General features: G+C 44.5%; 1 protein-coding gene across 4 annotated transcripts in view; it reads left to right on the forward strand.

Moving 5' to 3' along the window:
- The window catches only part of PLXNA1 (plexin A1), a 293,792-nt gene that overhangs the window by 143,925 nt on the left and 127,958 nt on the right, over positions 1-21,909 (forward strand). For all 4 annotated transcript variants that reach the window (XM_028719206.2, XM_028719204.2, XM_028719207.2 and 1 more), the window contains exons 4-8: positions 3,556-3,696; positions 12,469-12,569; positions 18,312-18,435; positions 18,636-18,789; positions 20,537-20,636. In XM_028719206.2, coding sequence (XP_028575039.2) covers positions 3,556-3,696; positions 12,469-12,569; positions 18,312-18,435; positions 18,636-18,789; positions 20,537-20,636 — 620 coding nt within the window. The remainder of the gene's footprint in view (positions 1-3,555; positions 3,697-12,468; positions 12,570-18,311; positions 18,436-18,635; positions 18,790-20,536; positions 20,637-21,909) is intronic.

Raw genomic sequence — 21,909 nt, forward strand, 5'->3', positions numbered from 1 at the left:
CCAACCTCCCCACGTCTCTGCCTCTGTCTGTCAGCCTTCCTTAGCTCAGGGGTGTCTCTCTTAATCAAATACATTTGTTTTGTAAAACTGACTAAAAATAATCCGGGGCTGGTGTGTGCTGGATGTTGGCGGTGAATCAAAGGCGCCGCTCTAATTAAACGGGCCCCAGTTTGTTTGTGAGCCGCATACATTTCCATGCTAATCAGCCACACGCCAGGATCCTGCCTCCTAAGCCCCACTTCCTTTGCCTGATTGAAAAGTATGCAAATGGACGGATGGAGTCTATTTATTGCAACGAGGGAAATGAAGCTGCAATGCGCGCTGTGGGGCTTTATTTGGGGACTAGGGTGGGGAAGCGCTTTGGTTGGGGGCGGGTTGTGAAGATGAAGGATGTCCCAGTTATTAAACATTGCCAGTGGAACTAGAGGGAACAAAATGAATTACTCATTTCCCACTAAGTAATAGCATAGCCCGGCACAATTTTGTTATTGTTTTTATGTGGCTTTGAATCTGTCACTTAGACTTTTCTCCACAATTTACCTACTACTACTGAAATCCAGTGGGAATGAATGGAAGGCTCTCTGACCGAGGCCCTCTGTGCTTTCACTTCCAAATCAGTAGGCTATTCCCCTATATGGGGACACCATGGGAAATCTCCAAGAATGGGAACTACATGGAGGGTAAAGTCAGGAGGTGGGGCTTGGTCAGGGCCTAAAACTATTGTTGTCTGTTGGACATTTGATGGGTGCTGTGTGGAAAGTGTTGCTTTCTATGTCTAGGGAAATAGAACTGCTATTTTCCTGGTTCCACTTCAGCTTTACAGACAGGTTTGTTTTCTGTAATGTAATGTGCTGGGTCCATCTTTTGGAGTGAGACTGAGGGTGATGGGTGCAGAATGAAGAATTCCCACTCTTACTGCCAAATGTTGCACTTGCCTGACAGAAAGACTGGAGAAGCGGCTTCAGTACCAGGCGCAAGAGGCAATGGTGGGATTTGGTGCGAATTTTATGTGCCCACATTTAGTTATCCAGGAAGCTGATAGGGTGAAATAGTTTCTGCTTTCCTATACACCTCTCTGTGTGTAGGAAAGTACTTACGACATGCATCACCAGAAACATATAAAAGACGAACTGAATTTCTAGAGTCTGTTGGTAACTCATGTTAGCCACTGCTAGCATGGTAATAATAAATTAATAATAAATTTTTATTTATACCCCGCCCTTCCCGGTTCAGGAAACCAGGCTCAGGGCGGCTAACAACATATTTAAGACACTTAATTGATGCTACAAAAAAAAAAAAAGAAGAAGTATAAAGCGTAAATAACAACAAAATCAAGAATAAAAAATAAATTTGGGGGGGAAATCCATCAACAAACATTAGATCACCAGGTAGATCAATAACTCCTAATTTGTTACCCTCCAGACATTTTGGACTATCAGACCCAGCCAGCACGAGCAGTGGCCAGGTGAGGGGTTGTGGGAATTATAGTCCAAAACATTCTAGAGGTTAGTGGAAAAGTTGTGGTATACCATCACTTTAACTATACTTGTATGTCGTAGAATCAGGTCCAAAAGGCCTCCGAGTCTAGTTTCTTGCTGTGAGCAGGACTAGGTTACTGACCATTCCCCTCACAGTTCAACTTGCACAAGTTTGGCCATAAGTGTGTCACAAGCAGATACTTTCTGGGCAAGTAAATGACTCATGCTCAACAGCCAGGTGGCAGTTTAGAGAATTAACCCTATTGTATTTCCTCCCTGCCGTGGGTTGGCTATGACCCTAGGGTGCCTTTTTAATGTGGTTATGGCTTCTATAGTGAAAGCAAGGTCTTTAGGATAAGCTTTATTGTCACTGTGAGTGGTAATGGGATTAGAGCATTTACTATATCCCTTGCCTAGAACAAAGGTGCTGGTTTACCTTCTCTTCTGTTATGAAATACAGGCTATGGGGAGGCGGAACATGGGTCCTTGATCATAAAACAAAGGTGATTATATGTGGTAACTCTCCACTAATGGTCCATTAAATGCACTATGCCATTGATACTTAGGGAAAGTGTGCTAGGCTGTAAGCTTTTTGATGCTCCACCTTTTTTCCACACCAGAGAACATTTTAAGAACGGCACAATTGCTAGGTTGCTGGGAAAGTTCAGCAGGGGAGAAATGCTGATCAAAACAAAGCTTAAATAATCCAGGTGTGTGACAAATGGGGTTGTAATAGCTGTCCTGCAAGTGCGTGGAGAGAGTTAATGTTAAGATGAGCAAAACATTGCATACAATGACCACATGACAAAGAAGCTAGGTTGTGATGATTGTGTTCATACAGATATTCGGCAATATTTCTGTAGTTGCACATTAGGTGGGATGAAGTTCCCAGTAGATTAAACTCTTCCTCCACCTAGTGCTCTCCCAGTCTAGATATGTAATGGAAGGCTCACTCCAGTTAAAACAGAGTTTTGTGTTTCATCTCCTCTGCAATGCCTGTGTGGCTGCCACTATTTCTCTGCACACCCCTTACCAGCCATTTGCACTTTCTTTGGAGCTATTAACACATTATCCAGAAGTCCCCTGCTTCATTTAAAGTTCATTAGATTTAATTGAAGAGCATTAATGTGCACTGAAGTGCATAATGTAGTTTTATTTTCAATGGAAACCAGGTGGAGCTATTTCTTATCCTAACTCTTTCTCAAGGAGTAGTTTGATAAATGAATGGAGGCAAAATAAAAATAAAAATAAGGCAACTTGGATAAGGGTTCTAAAGCAGCAAGGGGATTGGGAGGGGCTCTTGTTGGCTGGCAAGATTAGGTTGATGGTTCATTATTTCCCCTTAAATAAAATATTTAGGAAAATGCATGAAAGATGGATTTCTGTTTTGGAGAATCATCCTGACCCCGGGGGCCAGATGCCGCCTAATTGCCTTCTCAATCTGGCCCACGGACGTTCTGGGAATCAGCGTGTTTTTACATGAGTCGAATGTGTCCTTTTATTTAAAATGCATCTCTGGGTTATTTGAGGGGCCTGCCTGCCTGGTGTTTTTACATGAGTAGAATATGTGCTTTTATTTAAAATGCATCTCTGGGTTATTTCTGGGGTATAGGAATTCGTTCATTTCCCCCCCTTCAAAATATAGTCCGGCCCACCACATTGTCTAAGGGACAGTGGACCGGCCCACGGCTGAAAAAAGTTGCTGACCCCTGATCCTGACTCTGCATTTCCTTCTCTGCTTCTACCTGTGGCAGCCAAAACATGCTGTTGGGATGGGGTTCTTGGAATTCCCATTGGGCTGATTTATCATCAGCCCATGACTTTGGCCTAGTTGGAAGTCATGAAGTTTTAAGGAACATGGTGGTGGTTGACAAGGGTAAGGGCTGACTGTCATATACTGTATACCTAAAGCTCCTCATAGGTTTTTCTTTCTTTCTGTAGAAAGAACTGTTCCCCCACCGGCTAGCTATTGGTGTGTATTGGCACATTATTCCTTTGCCACCCAACAAATGTCTCCCATCTTGATGATACTAGGCATCATAACAGCAAATGCTAACGCTGCCGTCTGTTCTTTCAGATCCTTGTGGACCCTGCCAATCCCATTGGACGTTCAGCATTGCAGTATGAGAATGTCATAGCCCATGATGGCAGCTCCATCCTGCGGGACTTAGTGCTCAGCCCTGATCTCCAGTACCTCTATGCTATGACTGAGAAACAGGTAAGAACTTGAGTTTGTCCACTGCTGGCCCTTTTACGTGATTTTAAGCTTAGCAGTAATGAGGCACAGCCTTTTCTCTCTGCATAGTACATCTGTGTGAGATTTCTCCAGCACAGTGTGAGGCAGGACTGTCAGATTCTCAGAGCAACCAAATAAAAATACTTTCTTCGAATACATCACTCCCTTTATTAGTACTGTTCTGATTAGATGTCGAGCTCATGGAGTGATCATGGAGCTCATTGCAATAAAAGTGCTTGTGTGAGTGATGGGCTACACCTTTACTTGATTCAACACCAGAGCGACAGCTCTCCTGAGGGCTCCTTTTTAATGAACAAGCAGATTCCATCATCTGATGGGTGACAGCTTAGGCAGAACTCTGTGTGCGTTGAGTTTCAGCACGCCCTGCAAATGGACAGAATCAGCCAAATGTGCAAGTGTGTTAAAGCTCAGTGTGCACTGCCAGCCATCACATGATTGCATATGGTACAGGTGGTCACCACAAGCAAGGGCTGTGGCTGGTCATGAAAAGGGGCTCTTGGTCCACTCATTTTAACTCCGCAAGAAACTTCTCTGCTGTTTCTGTGGCAGCACAGTGCAAGTGCTGTACTTTGCCATTCCCCCCACCAACAACTAAAGACCCAAACTCAGCTTTCCTCATTAAACCTTGCCAAAATTGGTATGGTGTGCATTAGTCACGAAAACATTTGTATTATCAGTTTAAGCTGCTTAATCCTTCTTGGGCTGCTGCGCATATTATTAGTTACTCTTTTCCAGAATAACTAATAATATATACTGAGTGTCCGATGCCAAAATTATTATTTTTCTGTGTTTTCTTAGTCAACATAATTATCTCATGAATGTAATGTTCAAACTTGGCCAGACCAGTCACATATAAAGTGAGATCTCATCCTTAAGTAATACATGGGTGAGGGAAACTTAAGCCTCTCCATGCCTACCACTCAATGCTTGTGTAAAGTTTCCCACAAGCACCTTTTACCCAGTTGATCTCACTCATTGAAATCAGGGGAATGAGAAAGCACCCAGTGGTGGAGGCCATAGGTAGACGGACCTTAGGTAGGTAAGCCACAAACAGTGGAAGTGCCTGGAAGTTCTGACCCATCCACCTTGTATTCATGAAGCAGTGGGCCCTTGCTTCATACACGACTGAGGGAGACCTGGGTGTAAATGAATAGGTCTGCTGCTACCATGTCTGGTTTGGCTCTAAGAGTCCCCACTCCCCCCCCCCCCCCATTTTGCTCTCAGGTTTCTTTTCATAGAATGAATAATATCTATTTGAGTCTGTCCTGAGGGGAAACAAACTTCTTATTAGGAAGCAGATGAATCATGGGTACATGCAACATCTCTTCTAAAGCAGACTCATTAGGTCTGTTTTGCAAAAGCTCTGTCATTTGACAGATTGTCTCTGCTACAGGTATTGGAGAAGTTTCCTTTGCACTCCTCCAGCAAGATAAACTGGTGTTTATATGAGTTAGGAGCACTGTGGCTGAGTAGCCCAACTTTAATTCTGTTGGGCTGCAGTTTCTTTACCTTTTTACACTGGGGTTGCTTTATTCTCCTCCTGCATCTGTCCTGTAGCTAGGTCTGAGAATCCTAACTGCCCACTAAACCAGGAGAGGGAGGACTTCGGCCATGTAGGATTTACTTTGTGTTTTACTAGAACTCTGCCAGCCGGAGCCAGGTGCAAAAGAAATGTGCTTATAATTAAAGAGCTAGGTTCCTCTTAGCAGCTGCTGAGGACGGGGATTGTTTTGAGTATCAGAGCTGTTCTGAGCTCACAGCCGTTCTACACAAAAATTGAATCCCCAGTTGCCCAAAGCATACTTCAGTGCAGCAGTCTAATTTCAGGGAGTCATTTTGTTGTCTCTGTTGTTAAAGAATTGGGACTGAGAAATGCTAGCCGATCTACTGCGAATCACCAAAGGTTTCCCAGTAGATCCTGATTTACTTTCTGCCCGTGCTTGCTCTAAATTAGTAGTTTGGATCATTTGGGGTTTTCCTTTAATTAGGGGCCATTGCACCACAGGGGGGAAATGTTGGGGATCAAAAAAGGTACCCCTCCTCTGGATAGGTTCACACTGGGCATTCAGTGTGAATCAGACCATGGGTTGGATTACATTAAAAAATGAACAAGATCCAGGCTGCAGACTCCTCATCCCTGCCCTAGACTGATTGTGTACAACTGGAATAAGTGGATCTTACAAACTAGCATCTAGAGCTGCTATCATAGGAGATCCACCTCTCCCTATTTAGGCACTGTTCTAGGTTTCCTGAAGCATTGTTATTTATTTTTAAACCTGTTATCCCACATTTTGTCCACATAGAACTTTAGAGTGCTGAGCAGCATAAAAATAGAAAAAATAATCAAAGCAACATCAATACAACATAATGAAAACATAAAATAATTCAGAGTCAGAAAACTGGAAGGTCTTTGCCCTTCTCATCAGCAGATCAGGATCAGCATAGGTTCAGCCAACTCCAAAAGCCTCCACGAATAGCCAGATGTTCACCATGCACATAAAGATGGGTTCACACAGGTGTTTGGCCAATGGCAGTGCTCTTCCTCTTCCCTCTTCCCACTGCCACGCCTGTTGGACAGGGGTAGCTAATATGGTGCCCTCCATATGTTTTTGGACTCCAGCTGCCATCAGCATGGTCAGAATGAATGCGAGTTGTAGTTCAGCTTGTTGGCTACCCATGATTTAGGGTCCTAAAGATAAAAACTAGCACCTTGGGTTGAGCCTGGAAGTATACAGTATCACTGAAGATCAAACAGGACCAGATAGGTATGCTCTATCAGGGTGGCTCTGTGGTCTAAGCCACTGAACCTCTTGGGTTTGCTGATTGGAAGGTTGACAGTTCGAATCCACGTGACACGTTGAGCTTCCCTTGCTCTGTCCCAGCTTCTGCCAGCCTAGCAATTCGAACGCATACCAGCCTGAGTAGATAAATAGGTACTGCTGCGACGGGAAGGTAAACAGTGTTTCCGTGTGCTCTGGCTTCCATCACTGTGTTCTGTTGTGCCAGAAGCATTTTACTCATGCTGGCCACATTACCCAGAAAGTTGTCTGTGGACAAACGCCGGCTTCCTTGGCCTGAAAGCGAGATGAGATCTTTACCCCATAGTTGCCTTTGACTGGACTTAACAATCCAGGGGTCCTTTACCTTTACCTTTTTACCAGGCCAGTTCTAGACAGTAATCTGACAACAACATTTTGAGTCAGCTGAAGCTTCTGCATCTTTTTCTGCGGCAGCCCACTTGTTCTACATTGCAGTAGTCCTGTCTAGTTGTTACTAAAATGTGAATGACTTGCTAGAACAGTTTTCTTTAGGGAAGTTAGGTCAAAGGCGCTCCTAGTCATACAGCCACCTAATTAAGCTCACCAGTTCTAATGCTGGCATTTTACGTGCAAGAGGAAATTGAAACAAAAGCACTAGGTCCAGCCATTTTAAAATAAAAGGCAGAAAAGACAGTCTATGACTTGGCAGCATAGCATGTCATTCCTTGAGTTGCTGTTTTTTTAGGATGCAGGCTAAAGGCATTCACATAAACACACAACCTGCCTTTTATGTAAAATGTTAATTTGAGGTGTCTCGCCTAATTTGGTCAACGCAGTTGTTGGCCAATCACAAGTACCTTTTTTGCGGGCACTTCCATGGGCACTGCCCCGATGCAGCAACGATCGAGGCATATATAAAGGTAAGGGATGCACACAGCATCTGGCAGAAACACTGCAGTGATAAGTCAGAATTAAGGAGTGAATGGACTACTTATCCCAAATGAGCCAAGGAAGCTGCCCCAAAGGCCTTATCTGAGAGGCACCTGGAGGCTCTTTTACAGCAAAAGGCAACATATTATAACAAACATGGTTGCCCTTTAAACTAGAGAAATAGTAGAAGGAGCTACAATAGAAAATCTGCTCTACATACCTTCACATACCTCCTTCCTTTTGAGCTCTGAGACTGTCAAATCAGATTTTTTTAAATATAACATAGAATTCTTTCCCCTTTCATCAATGATTAGCAGCATTTACTGAAATCCCTGCTCCCCTTGGAATGCATGCCTGTCTAAACCTTTCAGGCTTGCCTACATGGCTGCTAAATAGCTCTGTAAAAACAGCTTTGTTGTTTGGTAAGGAACTGTGGAGTGGCACACCTGCTACTGATGGAAGCTGTTCTAATGGTCAAGCAGGGCTGGAAAAAACCCAGACACTTTGATTGCCCAGAATCCTAACTTCTGATGCCACCACTAGCAATTTTCTATATTCAGCTCTATGCGAGACTGATTCCCAGAAATTTAATACTCCCCCCGCCCCAAACTGGTCAGGTACCCCCCTAGCCCTGAAAGAGATCTCTGGATGATGTGATTTTTTTTTTTATTTTTTTTTGGTTGCCCCAGTTGCTTTTAGTGAAAACCGCAAGCTATCCTAATGTGGTTGCAAGGCAAGTTGTCTCCATTGCATGCAGCAATTGAAGAAAGGCGTACCAGATCTGGAGAGTGTAGCTTGAGGCTGCTTCATTAGCAAAGTGAGGTGCTTAGCAGCCTCACCCACCATTCGGGAGTGATCTTTGGGGTGACTAGTGGTGATCTTTCCCTCCCTTTCCCTTTCTACCCTGATCTCTTTTGGTAAGCATGAGAGTGAATAGTGGACTGCTTGACTTTTGTCTTCTTCTGTTAGTGCTTAAACACTACAGGTTTAAGTTTAGGTAAGATAGGGTTTGGAGAGTTCCTAGACAGGGTATATTTAGAGATTCTTCTGCTTGTTTACAGTGTTAAATATATGTTGTTGTAGGAGTGATCTGGGAGGAAAAAAGTGCCTGTCCTTTCAAGATCATAGGAAGATACAGACCTTTTTTATATATAGATCAGGCTATTCATCCAACTAGAGTAGTATGTCTCCTCTTGACTGGCAGTGGCAAGGTCTTTTCAACTGCCCTTTGAATCTGGGACCGTCTCAGATGTTTTGCTAGAAGTACAGTACACTGTAGTGGCAACATCCAATTGGGAGCAGCTGCTGAACAGCTATGGCCTGAGAGCTAGTGGGCATGTTACACTTACTGTACAGAGACCACTTGAAATGGTCTCTTGGTACTGCTGGGAAGGTGTGGAGCGTCTTCACATCAGCCACAGTCAGGAATGTGTTTTACATGTTACAACAGCAGGGCTAAGCAATCACATGGAGTCCACTTCCTAGTAAAAATGCAATGTCTAGACCAGCTGTCTCTAAATCCAGACTACGTGAAGAAAAGGGAAAAGGAGCATGAGTATTAGAAAGAACCACACAGGGCTCTTCTGAACCCAATATGCCAATCCAGTGCAATGAGCATTGCTGTCCAGGACTCTTCTGCTTCCCTGATGTGACCCCTGTATGTACCATGATGCATCATGACATGCATGTTCCAGAAGACAGGGCAAAATGATATGAAACCAGAGTGTGGTTTTTTCCTGTGTTTGCAAGTACTTCCTGTAAGGAAGGAGATCAGTGTGGGGACTTAAGTAGGGAGAATATTTTTATTGGAAGGGCAGCACAAAGGTGGGAAGAAATTAAAAGACGGGGCAAGCTTCCCATTCCCTCAGTAAGTGGTGGGCTTCAAGGGTTCTTTTCAACATGGACATCTCTGTTAAAGTCTTTTGACAATGGGGTTATTTAACCCTCAATCTGGTGGCGATTAATTTTGCAGCCAGAGTCCAGACCACACTGGATATAATGAGGGGAGATTTTGGAAGGTTGCTTAAATGGCTGTGAGGACATTCTTTCTGCCGTTTGCAGGTCCCCTTTCTCTCCCTTTGGCTTAATAAAAACCACTCTCATCCACAGCTTACTGTTATCAGGTTGTTGGTGGAAAGTAATTAAATGAGCAGTTGTAACAGAGCTCAAAGGGCCTGCAGAATGAGGGGATTTTAATCAAATCTGGAGGAGCAATTAATAAAGAGCTTGTAACCCTTTAAGGCAGACTCCTGCTGTCAGATTAAGAAGAAAATGGGTTATGACCAGTGTCTGGAACAAGGACAGGGCAATGCAGATGCTCCCAATATTTTTTTCTTAAACTAGACTTCAACCAGCTGTGTGATGATTATCTTCAAGAGGGTGGTAGGTAGCTAGGAATGGAGATGCCTGAATGAGAGAGTGCTATGCGTTTTCACTGTTTGAAACTAGGTTTTGAATGCTGTACCTAAATCGAATGAGCTATCCGGCAGTGGCATATGGCCCACCAAGTCAAATACTGCTCAACAGCCCTGCATAACAACCCACCTGGCACTTCATTCTTGCCTGTCTAGACCCTGGAGGGAGGAATCAACTGATTGTAGATGATCAGGTTGTTCCTCACCAGTTCCCTTTCTGATGGGTGCTTTGTGCAGTGCCATTCTTTTATCCTAGGTTTTGCCAGCCTGGTGCTCTCCAGATGTTTTAAACTATAGCTCTCATCAGCTCCAGCCAGCTTGGTCAAGGTTTTAGGGCCCTCCAACAACTTCTGGAGGGCAGAGCACCCAGTTGGGGAAGCCCAGCTTATTCCATCACAGATGCTGTATAAAAGGAATCTCAGTCTACTGTTCCTGGAGACCACTGTGCTGATCATAGTAGGATAATAACAAACAGAAGATTAAAGTAACTTGAGTTAATCTGTCTCGGAAGCCAGTATAGTCTGTGCTGTAACTCCTTGAAGCTAGAGGGCAGCACAGAGGTTTAAGTGATGCCTTATGTACACTAAGATCCCATGTAAAAGAAAACTGTGAACCACAATGCCAGCTTGTGGCCCTGCACTTGCTGTGTTTGTGTATGCTTGTCGATAAGTTCTTTTCCAGCTGAGAAGAGGAACAATTTCTGTAGCTTTGTACAGAATATTTAATCTGGGTGACTGTTCTGTTTTTGGTGTTTGGGGGGGGGGGCGGGTTGTTCTTGGATCATGATTCATCTTGTTCTGATCCATTCCTCTGCTTGGGTAATTAACCCCACATAGACGCTGATCCATGCATATTCTCCCATGAATCACACTTAGAAGGTACCCCATTGATATTTAGTATTAAAATTCAGCAAGTGCCCTATTGCCCAGAAGCCAGCTTTCATTCCATATTTTTGCTGGCTATCAAGACTATTGAGATCAGTAGCAGGCAAGAGTGCTGTGATAGAGAGGGGTGTTGGTCTTCAGTGTAGTTCTATCTCTCTCTTGTACACACAAATCTACATGCACAGAAGGCAGGTCTCAGCCTCCACTGGGTAGCTAGAGGTTTTCATAGCCACAGGGTCAACTTCAAGAGGGGAAATTAGGGGAAGGGAAGATTGCACTCGAGTTCAAAAGCCATCTGTAGACAGAACTTAAAAGCATCTTTGTTAGTAAGTGGAGGGAAGGGGCTTTACCTCCTGAACATCCCACATTGAAATGCAGGTGCTTGGTGGTAGAATCAAGAATAGTTCCATTCTTCCACAACCAGACTGCTGCATTTGTATGCTTGTGAAGGACGAAGGTGAACAAGTTGGGGAAGGAGAGACATAGCTTGGAGATGGTCAGTTTCTCATATAAGGCATTTGAAGGTGGGGAACATTTATGCTACCCGGCTCCCATTGTGTTGGTTTTGGACAAAATGGCTGTATAATGGCTAAGGAATGACACACATCTTGAATATTACCATCCTGAGAGAGAGGCCTCAGACAGATTGTTGTAGTCCTGTCCCATGGAACCTTGAAGCCCTCTTCTCATGACACGCCCAGGGTGAGTGGGTGCACATAAAAGGGAACAGGATCATAACGCTGGGCCCCACCTCCCATCTGTGTTTCATAGATACACAGCCTGGAGTATTTCTGTGCGTAGAACAGATTTGCAGCACCTCCTTTTAGCCCTGTTCCCAGGCTCCCGCTGTTTCCTTCCTCCCCCTTCGAAGCTGCCATGGCAGATTTTGCTTCTCAGCAGATGTTCAAAGAGGCTGCTCTGTGGTGGGGTCTGGACTAATAGCCCCCGTGCTTAATTTCCTAGGCACAGGGATGCCTCTGGGGAATGGAGAGGGACTTGAAAGCTTAAGAGCAGGCCTCTGCATCCCCCCCTTTCCCCCTGCTCTGATCACCAGCCTCAAAGAAATAGCAGGACGCCTCAGTTAACACTGGGCTTAGAAAGAGCCTTGGGCTTTGACCTATATTTTGTTGACCCTTTCATGGCTCCTGATGGTGTTTGGGTTTTTAATGTGGTGATAGCAAGGCATGGGATCTGGGGAAATTATTTTAATCCATGATCAAAGCGTGGCTCCTGCTCTTCTGTTTCTTCCTCCCCTTCCTCCACCACATGCACAGAAACAGCAGGGTCCTTGTGAGGTTTCCCAAATCTTTTGTTGCCCTTCCCACCTTCCATCGTACCTGTAATTTAGCTCTTTGTAACGTTTAGAGCTTCCTTTTTTGCCCATTTGTGGTCCTACACCTTTGGTACTTTCAGTATGAGCTCAAGACAGCAGCCTCTGAATATGCAGTTCTACAGATATCTAACTATTCTGGATTTCTGCCAATTTTGTACCATTGTATGTTTTGTGTGAATTAAAAAGTTGTGGGTATGCCATACTCTCCAACAGCAGAGGCAGCCAACATAGTGCCCTCCAGATATTGTTGGACTACAATTCCTATCATCCTGAAGGTTTTCAGCCAAGCTGACGGGATGTGTGTGATGGGAATCATAGAGAAGGGACAAAGGTTCATGCAGATGATAAAGGCTTGAGTAGCCTGGAATTTCCTGATAGGAAAAATAATTTAACTGCCTGTCCTTGTCCCTCAGGTGACCCGTGTGCCAGTGGAGAGTTGTGAGCAATATACAACCTGTGCGCTATGTCTGGGCTCTAGGGACCCTCACTGTGGCTGGTGTGTCCTGCACAACATGTAAGTACCCAATGCCTTCTTCATATCCCTACAAGACTGACAATTGCAGGAAGCCTTCTTTCTTACTCCTTGAATGCTTTTGACGCTGCATTAGCAGGAGCTGGTAGCTAAGCTACAACTGCTGTTTTAACATCCTTTAATATGAATTATGTGCATTTGACAGAATACAAAAGTGACATAGTTCCTGCCCAGGACACTTACAGTCTGCATGAAATGGACAGGCTAGGAATTGGGAGAGATTGGGGAGAGATAAGTGAGTATTGGGGATGAGGGAGAGGGAGGGGATAATTCAGGCATAGCAAACAACATGGCAGATGGCACAGGGTAGGGAGCAGGCAAAGGTGGCAATATGAACTGGCAAGAGGTGAGCTTGTATGGAGTATATTTTTCATGGTGGCTATCCATGTTCCAAAGCAGTATATGCCACTGAATACCAGCTGTTGGAGAGCAGCAGCAGGAGAGGGCAGTTTTCTTGAAGCTCTGTGTGCGGGTTTCCTGTAGGCTCCTGATTAATCACTGTAGGAAGAACAACACAGGACTAAATTGGCTTTTGGTCTGGCCTGTTCCACTAGAGGTAATAAGAACGTAAGAAGAGCCTGCTGGATTAGGCCAATGGCCTATCTAGTCCAGCAACCTGTTCTCACAGTGGCCAACTAGATGGCTGTGGGAAACCTGCAAGCAGGATTCGAGCACGAGAGCACTCTCCCCTCCTGGAGCTTCCAGCAAGTGGTATTCAGAAGTATTGCTGTCTCCAGCTATGAAGGCAGAGCATAGCCATCACAGCTAGTAGCCATGGATAGCCCTCTCCTCCATGAATTTGTCTAATCCTATTTTAAGACATGTAAGCTGGTGGCCAGGACTGCCATGATCTTCTTGCGGAATTCCAAAAGGCAGATTTTGCCTTAATCAGGAACTCACCAAGATGTGTTTTTTTGGGGGGGAAGCCACTGTCTCTTACCCTTGGTTGACCTGACACACCCACACCCTGTCTGCAGTATGTGGATAATTATACTCATCTACCTCACAGGATTGTTCTCAGGATTACTGTGATAATGTATGTGAAGTGCTTTTAGCGCTCATAAGAAGTGCTATAATTATGATTCTGCGATAAGGCATGACATATTTCCTACAAGGATATTATCTCTTTATAGGAAAATCCATGTATATCATTGTGTGAGGTATGGTGTGATCATTGTATTTTTTAAAATACTTTTATGAATGCCACGGGTTGAAGAAGCTGCTATTTCTACTGACCTCCCAACCTGTATAATAAACATTCATGACATGCTTTAAATATGCAAGGGGGAAGTGTGTCTGATGTGGCTCATGGTTTGGTTTAAGCCTGAGGACTAGAAACCTTGTGAAGAGATTAGTAATAACTTTTGCAAGATATAATGAAAATAGATAAATTTTGGATCTGAAGCTCTTCTGTGACTTTCCATTTCTGGGCTCAACATATAATTCTGCAAAAACCATTATTCCCGGTCTGCAGTTTTTTTTCATTCACTTATCTTCGGAAGCCTGCCCCCACTCCTCTCTCCTGCAGCTTTGAGTATCTTTGCTACAGGTGCACTATTGGCGAATTAGCTGCTTTGCTTGGGTGACTAGTCTTGTGGAGGTCTCAACCTCATGACTTGAAGGGAGGGGAGCGGCAAAAAGTCCAGCTCAGCAGATTTCGCACTGACTGTACCAGTGTCTAATAGCAGTGTCCATTGCAGCTTCCGGTAGAGTCCCTTTCTTACCCTGCTGAGCTGCCACGAACCATAATAATAATAATAATAATTTATTATTTATACCCCGCCCATCTGGCTGGGTTTCCCCAGCCACTCTGGGCAGCTTCCATGGAAACCAAAAAACACTAAAATATCATACATTAAAAACTTCCCTGAACAGGGCTGCCTTAAGATGTCTTCTGAATGTCAGGTAGTTGTTTATCGTTTTGACATCTGATGGGAGGGCGTTCCACAGGGCGGGCGCCACTACCGAAAAGGCCCTCTGCCTGGTTCCCTGTAGCTTTGCTTCTCGCAATGAGGGAACTGCCAGAAGGCCCTTGGCGCTGGACCTCAGCGTCCGGGCAGAACGATGGGGGTGGAGACGCTCCTTCAGGTGGAAGGTGGAACTGGACACTGCAGGAGACCAAGAAGTGGATTGGCTAGTCTTTGGCAGTCTGCATCAGGCAGGGGCAAGTGGGCCTTATCTGTCCAGCGTTGCCTCTACAGTCCATCTTACATGCTGCAGAGCTGATTGACAGCAGCCTGCTCCAAGCTACCAGTTGTCTAGTGTGTGTGTGTGTGTGTGTGTGTGTGTGTGTGTGTGTGTGTGTGTGTGCACGTGTACATATTCTGAATATCAGGCATGTAGGGTGGTTTGAGATCTAAAAACAGAGCTTCCTGTCCTGAAAAGCAGCAGGAATCTTTCCCGCTCAAAGCATAGATGGACAAAAACCATGCGTCCAAAAGAGAACTGCTCATGTATATCATTGTCCAGCCTTTTTGTGAGAGACAGCATCATCTTAAGAGCATTGTGTGTGTTTTAGTAAAAAACCTGCTCTGAGTCCATTGAATGGCATGAAACAGAAGGCGACCATTCAAGTCCATCAGCCCTTGGATTTGAAAACATCTTATTCTTGTCTTGCCTGTAGTTCAGAGGGAAACTTATTCAAATCTCCTTTAAACACATACCTACTTCTTGGCATGAAATGCCAAGGTTTCTGGCACTGGAATGTTTCTAGCTATGATGGCTGACAGCACCTAGCTGCAGATGCCACACTGCTCCCTGTTTGTCAGATGAGGAGAGAAGTCAAGGACTCTAGAGATTATTCCCTTTGACAACTGCCCTGATCTGCGGAGATCTGGAGAGGCTGTCTTTCTTCGGAACTGCAACCCAGGACCATCTGGCGAGCTGCTAATACCTTAGGAATGAATAGTAAGGAGTAATCCTGTTTTAGTTAGCTTGAGAAAGAGAATATGGGGGCTCTGCATCTCTAAATATTAACATGCAGTATGTCCCTTGCAGACTAACACCTGTCTACTAAACCCTCTCTCTCATTCTCTCCCTTTGCTAATATTTGGTCCTCTTCTGAAAATGGCTTGCACTTGCCATTTAGCTCCCTGCTAGTGATCTAATTTGGCCTTCAACCCAAAGGCCCTTAAACCCAGCAAATGGGCCTCCCCACATGGGAGCAGAGTTGCAACTTGGAATAGAAGGAATGAAACATCAAGGAAAAGGCATGGGGGAGGAGACGTTTCCTCTGGGCTAGAGGGAAAAACCTCCTCGGAAGCCGCAAAGCCCTGACTGTTTAGCCATGTGGAGCATTTTAATTAAACTCAGAAACATCTCTTTCCCTGAAGCACCTTGGGGAGATGGGTGGGATGCAGAAGTGGTTCAGGAACTCCACAGCGCGATGTCATGCTGGCACTTGCTCAGGAGATAAATCACCAAGATTACCGGGACCTTGAAAGGCGCATGTGTATCTGCTCTTCTGTATTGCCCTCCGCTTAATTAAAATGCTTTTCCGTAATGAAATAATGTTATCGCAGATGCAGGGAGGAGAAATGAAGGAAACTCGTTTAAACTCATTAAATGGAGGCAGCGTTACCTGGATAGAACAGTGCTCTGGGGGCAGGGGAGTGCCACTCTCCCCCCAACCCCACCCTTATAGTAAAGCAAGTGGGATGTGGGATGGCTTCCCATAGGGCAGAAAGGAAAGTGAAGCAGAACTTCATCTAGGATAAATTAATGCAAGGGATTAGAAGTGCATGGAGCCAGGGTGGTGTAGCCTGTTCGTGGGAGAGCCCTGTGATAAGCAGATTTGAACATACCAATGCACCTGCTTGCATCTCTGGCATACAGTAGTGGTTGAGAGCCTGAGCTATAAATTAGGAAGTCCCTGGTTTGAATCTCACCCCTAGGTGGCCTTAGGCAAACCAGTCACAGCCTCAGTTTTTCTGCTTCCCCTATTTACAGTATGGGAGATATCAATACTGGCTTATCCTACAAGTTTATTGTAAGGGTTACCGCTGGAAAACGTATGTGAAGTGCTCTGAACACTAGCAAGTGCCATACAAATGCTTATTATTGTTATCAGGCCGTTAAGTGTTCTGAATAGGTTTTTAGTTTAGCTTATTGTGTTAGCTAAAGGCCTTAATAACCAGCATAGAATTCAGCTGCTATATGCGGATGAAACAGATATCTCATAACAGTGCTGTCCAAATAAAAACAATGTCCATTTTAACTAATTCAGTTTGGACCAGAGAAATCAGTATTTCAAGTCATGGGGGGGGGAGGGGAAAGAATATAAATAGTGATAAAAGTTAAAGAATAATGTGCTTTTTAAAAAGACTTGGTTTATGAAGAAAAGGGAACCTAAGCCTTTCAATTACCTGAGGCCAGAAGAGCAAAGCTGCCGCTTTTCCAACAATTTAATTGCAGTAATATGCAGATCTCATAACTAGATAATAGCTTTCTGACAGCAGAGAGAACTTTTTCTGATGCCATTGATATGTTATACTTTTTCACCCCATCATCAAGATTAATTTTCATAGTGGAAAAAGTAATGTGTAAAATAACCTTCAGAAGCCCAGTTTTTATTATTCAGATATGTTTTGAGACATTGAAGTACAATAGCGAACCGCTATTATACTGCCCTGCAACTAAACAAGATGTTTGTTTGTAGAGTTAGAACCTGCTGCAAGCACCAGAATACGATATAGAAATAAGAAGCTAAATTGCATGAGAGAGATGTTTACAGCAGGGATCACCAATGCAGTGCCTGTGAATGAGCCTGCAGAGGCCTTCCCTGGCGTCAACCAGATCCTCCCACCCACCCCAGCTGAAGTTCAGCTTGAAAGAAGCATTCTGTTGTGGCCAATAGAATAGGTTGCGCCTTTGTCTCATTTTTTTTAATGTAATCATAGACCTGAACAAAATAAAAGCAACGACCATAAAATAAAATGGGTTGTGATGCATATATAGATATATGATACAATATGTCAGGAATAGGGACGCGGGTGGCGCTGTGGGTAAAAGCCTCAGCGCCTAGGGCTTGCTGATCGAAAGGTCAGCGGTTCGAATCCCCGTGGCGGGGTGCGCTCCCGTTGCTCGGTCCCAGCGCCTGCCAACCTAGCAGTTCGAAAGCACCCCCGGGTGCAAGTAGATAAATAGGGACCGCTTACTGGCGGGAAGGTAAACGGCGTTTCCGTGTGCTGCGCTGGCTCGCCAGATGCAGCTTGTCACGCTGGCCACGTGACTCGGAAGTGTCTCCGGACAGCGCTGGCCCCCGGCCTCTTAAGTGAGATGGGTGCACAACCCTAGAGTCTGTCAAGACTGGCCCATACGGGCAGGGGTACCTTTACCTTTACCTTATGTCAGGAATATTAAAATGTGGAAATTAAAAGCAAGTCAAAAGGGATGTTATAAATAACATAACATAACCAAATTAAAAATTGTAACAGCAGCTGTACAGGATAGGTTTAATCAGGGGAGATTCTGCAGGCAGAAGGAGAAAACTAGTCATAATCTCTGTGGCTGGAAATCTTGAGAGGATCTTGAGAAAATAGGAGTAACCAATCTAATTTGGTCATTAGAAGAGGCTGCTGCAGCTGTTGTGTGGCACCCAGAAACGTTTGCAAAAAATAGGGAGCAAAGGAGCAAAGAGAGAACTTGGGGTGTTGAAGCACACGTTACTGCTTATAACCTAAAACCACAACAGTGTAATGGATGCTGCCTTCTGCTTCCCCACAGCTGCTCACGGAAGGACCGATGTGAAAGAGCTGATGAACCTCAGCGCTTTGCTTCAGATCTACGCCAGTGCGTCCAGCTCACCATCCAGCCCAAGAACATATCGGTCACCATGTCAGAAGTCCCGGTAGGTGGCTTAGCTTCACTTTGGTTGGCCTTTCTTAATACCAGTACATTTCTTTAGGATGTTGAGTCCATGTGGAACATTCTGGGCTTGGGAGAAGGTGCACTATGTGGTCTTTGTTCTTAGATCTTTTGTCTTAATGAACCATGGAACAGGTGTTCGCTTGTTTTCTGTGTGTGACGTTCTCCTTCCTGTTCTCTCAGCTGGTTCTGCAGGCCCGGAATGTCCCTGATCTCTCTGCTGGCGTGAACTGCTCATTTGAAGATTTTACGGAGTCTGAAAGTCGCATTGAAGATGGCAAGATCTACTGTAGTTCTCCTTCTGCAAAAGATGTCATCCCCATTACCAGAGGGCGAGGTGAGTTTGGGGTTTCTTGTCAGCTTGCACCAGTAGAGTCCAGAGCAAAAGTTCTGAGGGGTAGGATATTTGATTACATACTTCAGAGAACATGAGTTTTCAAAAAACAAAACAAAAACAACCCCATTTGAGTAACACAATAGCTGAGCTGATATCTCTCAGTTTATTTATTGCCATGATGTAAGATGCTATAGATTATCCAGGTTATTTTTAAACCTGTTTGCTGCTGTGGGAAGGCTCTTTCTACTGTGCTTGTGTATGTGAATTTGAGGGTATTCATATCCTATAATGCTGAGAGGGAATTGTAAGTTGTAGGCACCTTGGGGTGCACTTCCCCCTCCACTGGTATTTGTAGAGTGAAAATAGACATTAACTTCCCTTGAAGGAGCTGAAGTGGCACAAAGGTGGAGCCAACCGCATCCTCTGCAGTGCGGTTGAATCTGGTATAAAGGCTTTCACTCTGGACAGCCAGGAACGTGAACTATGCAAAAGTATTTTTCTCTTTCTGTCTCCGCATGGAAGGCAGGCAGTCTAGACCTTTGTGCCATGGTAGGCTGTCCTTTGCTCAGTTCAGATAGCATGTCATATTTGAGGGACAGAAGAGTTCAAAATACCAATATCTATACCTTCTGTGAGAAGGATCAACATATTTGTGAGCAGGAGAGCAGAGACTGAGGCAGAGAATTTGAAGAAAGGAGAAGACAGGGAGAAAGAAGGCAAATGACTGAAATGGGTGCGTTTACAGAGTGGCAGGGAATATATTGTTACTATTCTATTTAGTAAGGAATGTATGTGCTACCCTTGGCCAAGGTGATTTACATGTCCTCACCACGGTTTGAAACTCCCACTGTTCTAGGCACATTTTGTGACAGGGAATTTCATTAGCGCGAGCAGTTTCTGAGCTCTGGGCACAGTACTACGCCTAAGATTTCAGATTAAAACTACAGAGTGGAAGGAGAGGAGGACCTTTTTCTACCTCACCACTTCCAGCTGCTCTCTGAAGACTGGAGAAGAGACCCTCTTAAGAATATTAGGGGGGCGGGCAAGGGAAAGACTAGACCGTGTGAGAAATGAACATAATATTTTAGCTGCAGTTCATTCATTTTCAGCTTTGTATTCTTGTTACAAAAAAGCGTGCCTAGACATTCCGTTGTTGTGCCCATAACCTAGGTTTAAGGTGCCATTTAGCTCCTAGCTTTCATACCACAGTTTCTAACACTGGTTCTCACTATAACTGGGGATAGCAACATGAGACTGGTCCAGTGGTTTGCTTGGGCTGATTGCTGAGTAAGGCATAATTGTTACATACCTCCTAGATTCCTGGCCTCAGTAACCCACTGGTTTCCCAATAATTCCACAAGAGGCTCCTAAATTTGACAAAGTCAGATTCCCTCCTTACCTGTGGAGGTAGTAGAAAGCCAAATGTTAACTGTGAACTAGGCAGTTGGAGGCCTCTGGTACTCTTCTTCCACCTGTCATTTTACTTACATGCTGAGCAAGATCACCTATCCTCTGCATCCTGCTAGATTTTTAGTGCAGGTCAATCACACTTCTCTTCAACATCAGTAAACTAGTGTTTTTGCCCGCAAACTAGGATTCATTGACACTGCCCCTCAGCCCAAACAAAGTCACTGCAAGCCTCACTCATTTGCGTGCTGCCAAACCCTGCACTCTGTTTTCCCAGATGCCCATGCTGCTATTTCTCTCTTTAATATCTGATCTATTTTCTGCCTGTTTTCTGTTCTAGGCGACAAGCGAGTGGTAAAGCTCTACCTCAAATCCAAGGAGACTGGGAAGAAGTTTGCAGCTGTGGATTTTGTCTTTTACAACTGCAGTGTTCACCAATCGTAAGTGATATAAAACAACTTCCCCTCCTCTGGTTTTTGAGCTTATTCTGGGGGAAAGCTGCAAATAGCATGTGGCAGACATAATAAAACTGGGGAGAAAGGCAGATGTGTGCAGTGTAAAATCTTGTTAAATACAGAGGGGGGTATTTGGGGGTTGCCACACTTATTGTAAGGAAAGCCAAGCCACCTTGCCTTGCTGTTAAAGTTTGCTTTGGGCAAGAAGCTTCTTGGGCATCAGAAACCACATCAAGCTGAGAGGATTATCCTTTTCTTTTGTCTTGGTGAAAAGAAACTGCACTGTGTTCATTGACTACTGGTGTAAGAAATGGTTTAGTCAGGAGCATCTGAGTAAACAGGTTTAGCATAATTGCTGGACCTCAATGACTGTGTGTGTGTGTGTGTGTTTTGCTCTGCTTGCCAATTGGAAGTGTAATTTCGCCTGCAGAACCCTATTTATGAATTCTTACCCATGAGGAGAACTTGGGTATCTCCAGTTGAAAGGATCAAATAACAGTAGGAGCGAAAGACTTCTTCCAGGGACCGTAGAGACCCCCTGCCTCTCAGATTAGACATTACTGGGCTAGATGAGCAAAGTGTCTGGCCTGCTAGAAAGCAGCTTCCTATGTTTCCTGTGTAGGTGTGAATTGATGATTGGTAGCACAGTTTGATCTGACTGCATCTGCTAGAGGCCTAACCTCATGTATAGCTTTAATACAGCCCATCAGCGCCCAGCAGGTTCTAATTTAGAACCTCATTTTCATATAAGCCTCACTGTAAAATAATAGCCAGTTTCTCATATTGAAAACTATAAAAACTAAATCTGTGATCGCCCAATGTTTATGCTTTACAGCAATCTATAGAAGGAAGCGACCTCTGTGGCATCAAGTGTTTCTGTGACAGAAAGCTAAATAGGGCAAAACAGTCTGTGCTACCCAGAAGGGAGCATTTGCATGCTGGGGATGCTGGATCCCAGGCTGCAATGGTGAAATGGAAGATCCTGGTTACCGAAGGCATTTGTTAAGAGTTTCTCCAAATGAAATAAACAAGGCCTTACTTTTGGCATCTGCTTTCATTGTGCCTTTGCATGCTATGGGTGCCATATCTCATCCGTAATGGGGTTGTGGTATGATCTCTGAAAGGAAGGATTTTCTGTGCCTGAGTAACCGGTCTGAACGCTTCTACCGAACACTGCTACAGTTCACGCATTTGGTTTTTGTTGCCTGTTTGTAGCTTTCATAGCCCCAGCCCTGTCCTACAGCCTCTAGGGCAGTGG

This window comes from Podarcis muralis, chromosome 2 (assembly GCF_964188315.1).
Source record: "Podarcis muralis chromosome 2, rPodMur119.hap1.1, whole genome shotgun sequence".
In the NCBI taxonomy this organism is placed as follows: domain Eukaryota; kingdom Metazoa; phylum Chordata; class Lepidosauria; order Squamata; family Lacertidae; genus Podarcis; species Podarcis muralis.